General features: G+C 52.1%; 1 protein-coding gene across 1 annotated transcript; it reads right to left on the bottom strand.

Annotated features, from left to right (window-relative positions):
* Positions 1-7,442: 7,442 nt before the first annotated feature.
* Positions 7,443-8,378, bottom strand: LOC143694687 (olfactory receptor 14C36-like). Its single transcript, XM_077182686.1, has one exon. It carries the CDS (start codon positions 8,373-8,375, stop codon positions 7,443-7,445), a length of 933 nt encoding a protein of 310 aa, XP_077038801.1. The 5' UTR covers positions 8,376-8,378.
* Positions 8,379-9,302: the final 924 nt, after the last annotated feature.

Below are 9,302 nucleotides of genomic sequence, written 5' to 3'. Positions count from 1 at the left end.
CAGCCACAGTTGTTAAAATCTTACCATCAAGTCCCCTCCCACCCCAACACAACTAAAACCAAAAACCCCTACAACCTACCACCTGTACAAAATAACCCTAAAACTAAAATTAAACACAAACCCCCCCCCCCAAAACCAACCATTAAACCAATTCTAACACAACCCAACCACAACTTCCACCACAAGTTACTGGCAGGTCAGGTGTTAATCCTTTCAATACTTCATTGCTCCATCGAGTAAAAGAAAAAACCAAAATACCAGCATATAAAAAAATATATAAAAACATTAAAGTCAGTAAAGGAGAAAATAAATCCCAAGTAAAAAAAGAAAAAATACCTTAATCTTAAAACTAAAATCCTCTTGTAAACTATAATGAAAAAACTCTTTTTCTTTATAATACAAAAAACTTTTTAAAAAAATTACAATTAATATTAAAAAAACCCCTCTATACTACAATAAACAAATGTTAAAATAACCATAATTTCATCTAAAGTTTAAACAGGAGGGAAAAAATCCAAGTAATCCAGTATCCACAAGAGAAGATCTCCATTCCCAGAGATAAAAATAATTTTAAAAGTAAAAAATAAAAGCTTTTATCCTTAAAGAACTCATCTTTAAAACAATACCCCATAAGTTGACATGGCCCATCTACAAGATGTAAAAAACTTGTAGCAATAAAAACAACTTCACAAGAACAAAGTTCCCCAGACAACTGTTATCCATGACAGAATTAAGAACCACAAAAAAAAATTTTCTTCTTGTAAAAAAATCTCCATAACCTTAACAAGAAAAACTTCTCTACTAAAGTAAACTAAAAAAAGACTATTCTAGAAATAGTAAACCAACTAGAAATTTTAAGTTTATTTTCTTTACATTGTCAGTAAAAAGAAAAAGTTGTAAAGAAAAAAAAGTGTTCTAAAGAGTTTATTTTAATTCTTACTACTTTTTTTTTTTTAGTTACTTTTAATAAAATTTTCTTTATACCCTTTTGGACTTTTAAGCCTATTTTACCTTTCTGCTAATCCTATCTCACAACAAAATAAATACATAAATAATTAACCAACACTAAAACTCACCACACTCATCAATACATTAATTAAGAAATCTCAATATTAGAAAAATCTTAAATTAACAAACTAAAATTACTACAATGTCATAATAAACCATTTGCCAAAGTTTCTCTGATTTTCCAAAGCTCCGGGTAGTGACTGTTTTGTTCTTTTCAGCTCCTGAGAATCTTTTGTTGGTATTTCTCCAGGGAGTCCAACTCAGAGTACACAAACAACTGTAATTCCTTTTAAATGTCTCCTTGAGACATTTGGGGGGATGGGGGTCAGGGCTTGTGTGTCCTGCTTGGCCCAGCCCAGGCAGGGCTTTCCCAGCCACATCCCACACTCCATTGCCCAGCTGGAGCCGCTGGTGCCTCTGAGTTGTGCTGCCCCAGCCCCAGGGACGCTCTCCTTGTCTGCCCATTCCCCCACGGTCTCTGGGCAGGGATGGCCTCACTGGGGGCTGCTGACATCCTCAGCAACTTGGAGGCTGCTGCTGAATTTCACTGCTCCAGAGGCTTGTTCAGCCTTCAGCTCTTCAGTGCAGGAATTCAGTGTCCCAGGGCTCATGAACATTCAGAACACCCGAACAAGCCAAGCCTCTGGGAATCATTTGATTTAATTTTCAAATCCTTTGTGGTTAATTAGACAGATCTCAGTAGTATTTCCAAAGTGAATGCATTATATTTAAAAGGACAGTGAGAAAACATTTTTTTAGGTCCTGTTTAGGATTTTTTCCTGTTCATAAATCAATATGTGCAATCTCCAATTGACACTGTATCCAAGTACCTCCTCACGCAGTCTGAATAGATATGAAAATCAAGACCCTTCATGGCTGACAATCAATCAGACTCTGTCCCTACCCCCACCCCACCATTTCCCCCATCCAAGCCCTGGCACTCAGAGCAGCCTTGTGCAAATCTGAGCTCCCTCCAGCCCAGGCTGCACCTGCAGCTTTCAGCTCCTTGGCTCCAACTCCCACCTGCTTTCCTTGGAGAAGGAGCTGCCCGAGACACAGAGGGATGTTCATTTCTTGTCAGCCAACAAAGCCAAGGGAAGGCACAGCTCCATCAAATGCAAAAGTCATTCCTCTGCTGGATATTAAATCCACTTTGCACAGCAGAAAGTCTCAGAGCAATGGAAAACACCTTCTGTGCCCAGCACAGCTCCCAAGGTCTCCCCAAACCCTCCCTGCCCCGAATTCTGCCCAGATTTGCTCTTTGCACACACGAGTCACAGGCTGAAGTCAGGAGCTCCCTCCATGCCCAGAGGCAGGAAAAGAGAGAAAGGGCATGAAGAGCTCTCCTGTGCAGAGCCAAGGTCCAAGTGCAGCCCCTGCAGTGGGAGCCACAACTCATCAGGTTTGTGTCCTTTGGGCTCAGGGCCTGGTGACACTCAGAGGCACAGAAAGGTTTCTTGCCAGCAAACACAAGTTGGACATTTGAACAGTTCAAGAACCATCCCAGCTCTTCCCTCAGCTCTCTGGGATGTCCCAGCAGCATCTGAAATGTCCAGATCCCCAGGGGATTTCTGTACTGGAACAGTTTTAGACAGAGACATAAGAAAATGTAATTCTGTGATAAAGACAATTAGGATGTTTACTGATTTCATATTTATTTGAACATCAGAAAATTGGGCAACTCCCTGGAGGTCAAAGCATGAAACCAGTCAGTTGAGAGGGACTTGAATGACCAGAGAACACCTGGAGGAGGAAATCTGAGAGCAATGGAAAAGTCATAGATCCATCTGGTCTAGTGAAGAGATGTACTTCGACATGACAATTTAACCAGGATAGCTGGAAACACCTGATGGAAAAGAGATGTTAAATATTAGACTGAATATTGGTGACACAAGCTGACTGAAAGAACAGTATTTCTTCTCCTGCCATCAGAACGCTTCCAGGAGACGCCCTTTTCTGATGGGAATACATTGCCATGTCTTAAAAGTACTCAAATGACCCAGATAATAAAGATTTCCTTGCATATTATGAAACTAAGAGTTATTAAAAACTGTGCCCCTTTCCAGGCAGACATCAGTTGTGTGGCCATGGACAGGCAGTGCCACTTGTGCCCTGAGGTGCCCAGCTGGGATTGGATCTCTCCCAGAGCACCTGAGGGAGAGCAGAGCACCTTGCAAGCTGCAGGTCCCTGACAGCCCCACAGGGCTCCTGTCCCATCAACATCTGCTCTGCTCCAATCTGAAACAGGGCCCAGCATGTGCCTGGATCGTCAGAGAGCTGAGGTGTGTGCTGGAATTCAATGGCCTCCCCATCCCACAGCAGCCCTGCATTTCCCTGCTGCAGCCTTGGTCTCCAGCAGAGCCATGGAGGCTCTTTGGGCTCTGGAGTGTTGCTGCAGCCCCCAAGGGCAGCTGAGCTCTGCCTTTGGCACAGTCAGGCCTGGCCAGCGCAGGCCATGCTCAGCAATTGCTTGTGTGTTCCTGGCCTTGCTGTCAGCCCCGGCAGCGGCTGCATGGCCCCTTTGTGGCCCTGTGCTGGCCCAGCCATGGTGGCCCAGCCCCTGTGCAGGCCCAGCCCAGGCCAGGAGCATTGCGGCTGGGAACGGCCCCTGTGCCGTGGTGCCCACAGCAGCCTTGGGGCTCTGTGTCCCATGGCCTCCCTGCTGGGCAGCCTCTGCCAGCTCCTGCAGAGCCCCTGGCACCTGTGGGGCTGCACAGACAGCCCTGCCCCGGGCTCTGCCAGCCTCTGGGCCAGCAGAGAGGCAGCCAGGGCTGGCCATGGCCGGGAACAGGCCCTGAGCCCTGCAGGAGGATGGAGCTGGGCCACAGCCAAACTCAGCCCAGGCCAAAGCTGGGCTCAGCAGCCAGGGCTGCCAACGCATGGGCACAGAGGCTGGCGCTGACAAATGTCCTGGGCCCCCTCCCTGCTCTGTCCCTGCCACCAAGGGCACAGAGCAGCCTCCTCTCTGGGCCACTTGCCTGTTTGCAATGCCTTGCACAGGCGCTGGCCCTGCCCCACAGGGCCTGGCCTGAGTCCTGCCCCTGCACGCTCAGCCAGGCTGAGATGGACACTGATGGTTTCTGGGCCTGGCTCTCTGAGCCCAGCCCAGCTCCCTGCAAGCTCTGCCAGCTGCCCTGAGCTCTGGGCAGCACCAAGGGCCTCTCTGAGCCCAGCCCAGCCCAGCTGGCTCTGGCCCCACAGCTCTGCTCAGGCCAGGCTGCTCTGGGCACTGGCCCCACGGCCTCAGCCCCTGCCAAGGGCACAGCAGCAGCTGCAGCTGCCACAGGACTCAGCCCCAGCCATGGGGGAACGTGCTTGGCCAAGGCCAAAGGAGGCTCCCTGGCTGCCCTGCTCCCCTTGGGCTGAGGTGCTGAGAGCTCTGCAGCCCCTGCTGCCATCCCATCTGCCCAGGGCAGCGCCAGAGCCCCGGCCTTGGGGCCCTCAAGAGCTGCTCCTGCTCCAGGCCCAGGGCCCATGCCAAAGCTGGGGCAGCAGCCACAAAGCTGTGCCCATTTCTGTTCATTGCTGCTCTGATGGGGATGGATCCTCAGCCACTTGGAAGGTGATAATGTATTTTACTATCCCAAAGTCATCTTCTTTCTTGAGCTCTTCAGTTCAGGAATTCAGTGAAAAAGGCTCAGGAACATTTGTTCAAAACAATCAAAAAAGAACAGCCCCAGGGAATAATCTAAGTTTTCAATTCTACTGTGGTTAATTCGACATATTTCAGAAGTGTATTTAAAGTGATTCTGCTATATTGAAAAAAAAAAAGCAGAGAGAACTGAGTTGTCCTGGTTTTTTTCCTGTTCATAGTTTGGTATCACGAATTGATACTGACCAATTGATATTGGTCCCATTGATATTGACCCCCAGTACCTTCTAATGCAGTCTGAATAGATATGAACATCAAGACCCTTCATTGCTTGACAATCAACAACTTTTTCTCCCCACTCCCTCCCCACCATTTCCCTCATCCAACCCGTGGGACTCAAAAGGATCAGGAACAATGTGCCCAGCAGGAGCACTTCCCCAGTGCTCAGTACTGTTTGGGCAGCACAGTGTTAGGTCACAGGAACTGGCTGCCCAGAGAGGTAAGTGTGTCACTGTCCCTGGAAGTGTTTCAGGAAAGACTGGATGTGACACTCAGTGCCATGGTCTGGGTGACAAGGTGGTGTTGGGTCCCAGGTTGGACATGATGCTCTCCAAGGTCATTTCCAGCCTGGCTGATTCTCTGATGATTGTGACACTGCAGGGCCCTGGGGAAGCAAGGGGCCATTGTGACACTAAGCAAGGGGCCTGGTGGCACTAAGAGGACCATGGTGACACTGTGTATGACATGGCAGCACAGAGCCAAGGGGCCATGGTGACACTGTGGGGCTCGATGGAAGCAAGGAGTCCATGGTGACAGTCTGGGTCCTGCTGGAACCACAGAGGCCACTGTGACCCTGCAGGGCCTTGTGGAACCATGCAGAGCATTGTGACAGAGCAGGACCTGGTGTCATGATGGGGCCATTGTGACACTGCAGGGCCCCATGGAACCAAGGGGCCAGGGCTGCCCCTCAGGGAGTCATGGAATGAAGGAAACATGTTTGACACCGTGGTGGCCCTTGGGACCAAGAGGCCATTGTGACACTGTGGAATGAAGGAGAGCATTGCTGCACTGCCAGACCTCATGGAACCAAGGATTCATTGTGACACTGCAGGTCCTTGGGGACCGTGGCACCATTGTGACACTGCAGGGCCCAAGGATCCAAGGGACTTTGTGACACCAAGGGGTCCCATGGAACCAAAGGGACATTGTGAAACTGGGAGGCCTCATGGAATTACAGGGACCATTGGGACACTCTGGGGTCTCATGGAACCATGGTGACACCAAGGTGTCTGGGAGTGTGGATCTGCTGGAGGGTAGGAGGGCTCTGCACAGGGCCCTGGACAGGCTGGATCCAGGGCCCAAATCCAGCAAGGTGAGGTTTAACAAGTCCCAGTGCCAGGTCCTGCACTTTGGCCACAACAACCCCTGCAGCACTACAGGCTGGGGACAGAGTGGCTGGAGAGCAGCCAGGCAGAAAGGGACCTGCAGGGACTGATGGACAGCAGGCTGGACATGAGCCAGCAGTGTGCCCAGGTGGCCAGGAAAGCCAAGGGACTTTCCCGTGGTGCCAAGTCAGGAACTGCAATGGGGAGTGGGGCCAGAAAGGAAGGGGCAAACAGGGATGGGCTGTTTGCAGGGAAGGGAACAGGGATGGGCAACAGGAAGAAATTTGTACCAGGAAGAGGAAAGAAAGCAAAGGGGAAGGAAAGGAAATGCTCAGGGCAGTTTGGGGGTGGCTGCCAGGCAGCCCTGGCTCTGAGCAACAGCATCTGCAGTGGCACAGGAAACTCCCAGCTGATGGGAACAAACTTTCTGGCTGACTGCAGAGGCCAGGACAAAGCCGAGCGGTTTCCCTGGTGTCTCCCAGCCCTTGCTGGCCCCAGGGGCTGATGGCATTTGTGCTCCCTCAGGTTCATGTCCCCACAGCAACAGCATGGGGGTGCTGCCCCTGCTGTGTGCAATGCAAACAGGGGCTGCTGAGGCAGTGCTGCCGTGTCTGTGCCTGCAAGGATGGGGCACCTGTGTGAGCTGGGGGAGAGGCCAGGGCTGCAGAGGGGGGATGTTGTTGGCAGCTGCATGAGGACGCTCTGGGACGCTGCCCTGGGCTGTGCAGCGCACTGGGCATGGATCAGCCCCTGCTCTGCTGCTCCTTCCCGTCTGCCCCAGGGCCCTTGCAGAGCCCCAGCCATGCTGTTTGCCCCCAGCCTGCCCACGGCCAGCCTGGGGCTGCTCACGGTGGTTTCTGTGCTGAGCATTGGCCTGGCCGTGTTCTTGAGAGAGCCTGGGCAAGGAGCCTGGAGCCCCCAGGGCCTGGCCTGAGGCGTCAGCGCTGCCCCAGCAGTGCCCATGGCCTGTCCCTGCTGCAGCCCCGGCACTGCCACCCCCAGGGCTGTGCCCGGCCCCGAGAGCACTCAGGCCCTGCAGCAACACCAGGGCCACCAGGGCAGCGGGGCAGGGCCACGGCAGCAGCACTGGCAACACCAAGTGCTGCTGCTGCTGCTGCTGGGCACAGCTGCTGGGCCAGCACTGATCTGCCCCAGCTCTGCACACAGACATTGCTGCTGCAGCTCCAGAGAAGGCAACAAAAGGGCATCTCTGCAGAAAACTCTGCTGGGACATCCTTTAGTTCCTTTAAAGCCACTGAGAGCGCAGCCCCTCATTGACACAATCTGTAGCCATAAGGGAGGTGAAGAGAAACAAAATGAGAAATGGCACAATGACATTTTTTTGTGGACAACATGAAAAAATGTAAAAAACCGAAAAAGAACATTAAAAATTAAACCAACAACAAGTATCAAAAATAAGTTTTATTACAAGTTATTTGGCAAAATAGGCCAATAGTTTAATGTTCCTGAAAGCATCCAGTCATCAGTCTCCACACTGCAGCCTTGAGCTCCTGGTTCCTCAGGCTGTAGATGAGGGGGTTCAGGGCTGGAGGCACCACCGAGTACAGAACTGACAGGGACAGATCCAGGGATGGGGATGAGATGGACGGGGGCTTCAGGTAGGCAAACGCTGCAGTGCTGAGAAACAGAGAGACCACAGCCAGGTGAGGGAGGCAGGTGGAAAAGGCTTTGTGCCGTCCCTGCTCAGAGGGGATCCTCAGCACGGCTCTGAAGATCTGCACATAGGAGAAAACAATGAACACAAAACAGCCACATGAGAAACAAAGGCTAACTACAATGAGTCCCAGTTCCCTGAGGTTTGAGTGTGAGCAGGAGAGCTTGATGATCTGTGGGACTTCACAGAAGAACTGGCCCAGGGCATTGCCATGGCACAGGGGCAGGGAAAATGTATTGGCCGTGTGCATGAGAGCATTTAGAAAGGCACTGGCCCAGGCAGCTGCTGCCATGTGGGCACAAGCTCTGCTGCCCAGGAGGGTCCCGTAGTGCAGGGGTTTGCAGATGGACACGTAGCGGTCATAGCACATGATGGTCAGGAGGGAATACTCTGCTGAGATGAAGAACATAAAGAGAAAGAGCTGAGCAGCACATCCAGTGTAGGAGATGTTGCTGGTGTCCCAGAGGGAATTGTGCATGGCTTTGGGGACAGTGGTGCAGATGGAGCCCAGGTCAGCGAGGGCCAGGTTGAGCAGGAAGAAGAACATGGGCGTGTGCAGGTGGTGGCCGCAGGCTACGGCGCTGATGATGAGGCCGTTGCCCAGGAGGGCAGCCAGGGAGATGCCCAGCAAGAGGCAGAAGTGCAGGAGCTGCAGCTGCTGCGTGTCTGCCAATGCCAGCAGGAGGAAGTGCCTGATGGAGCTGCTGTTGGACATTTGCTGGGATGTCTTGGCATGGGGATCTGTAAGAAAAGTAATCATGGAATAGTTGGGTTAGGAGAGGACTTGAAATATCCCAGCACAGCCTGGGGGCACTTTCCCCCCACTGCCTGCCCAGGGCTCTGCTGCCTGGAGCTGTCCCTGCCAGCAGCTGCTTCCCTGTGCCCAGGGCTGGGCCCTGCCAGTGCTGCCAGAGCCCAGCCCAGCCCTGGGGGCTCAGCTCTGCCCTGCAGAGCCCTCCCAGCTCAGGCACTGCCCAGGGGCAGCTCTGGCTCTGCAGGCTCTGATGGCAACGTCAGAGCAACCCTGAGGAGGCTGGAAAAGCAAAACTGATGCTGCCTCTAAGGGGCCCTGTGGTGATTTCTGTCACTGCCTGGTTTGTTCAGATCAGAGAGAAAATTATTTAATTTTTCTCAACCTGAACTGAGAGATATCTATGTACAAATCCCATCCACGCAACCCAGAGCAGTATATTAAAAAAAGCAGGATTTTCCCTTTTATGCAGCCCCTGCCTCACTGTGCTCCCTGTATAACCTACCTGGAAATGTTCTGGAGGTAAATGCCATGCTGGGAGCAGTCCTGAAAAATGCAGCATCCTCCCCACACAAGAAGAACACTTCCAAGCCTCACCAGCTGTCTCCTCCCAGCCAGATCTTGTCCCCCAGCGCTGGGAGCAGCTGCCAGGGCTGGCTGAGAGCTGTCCCTGGCAGGCAGCAGAGTCCCTGCCCCAGCACAGCGCCCTGGGCTGCAGGACCCTGCTCTGCAGGACAGCCCTGGGCACCCCTGGCTGCTCTGCACAAGAGACAAGCAGAGAATGTACTCACAGGCTCTGCAGGCATTGGCATGTTCCAGCTGCAGGAGATGGCTCCAGGAGCTGCAGCTGCATTGTCCTGCAGCCAGAGGTTCCTGTGCCAAGGGCTGGCA

This window comes from Agelaius phoeniceus, chromosome 8 (genome assembly GCF_051311805.1).
Source record: "Agelaius phoeniceus isolate bAgePho1 chromosome 8, bAgePho1.hap1, whole genome shotgun sequence".
Taxonomy (NCBI): Eukaryota; Metazoa; Chordata; class Aves; order Passeriformes; family Icteridae; genus Agelaius; species Agelaius phoeniceus.
This window is presented reverse-complemented; position numbering and strand designations above follow the sequence as displayed.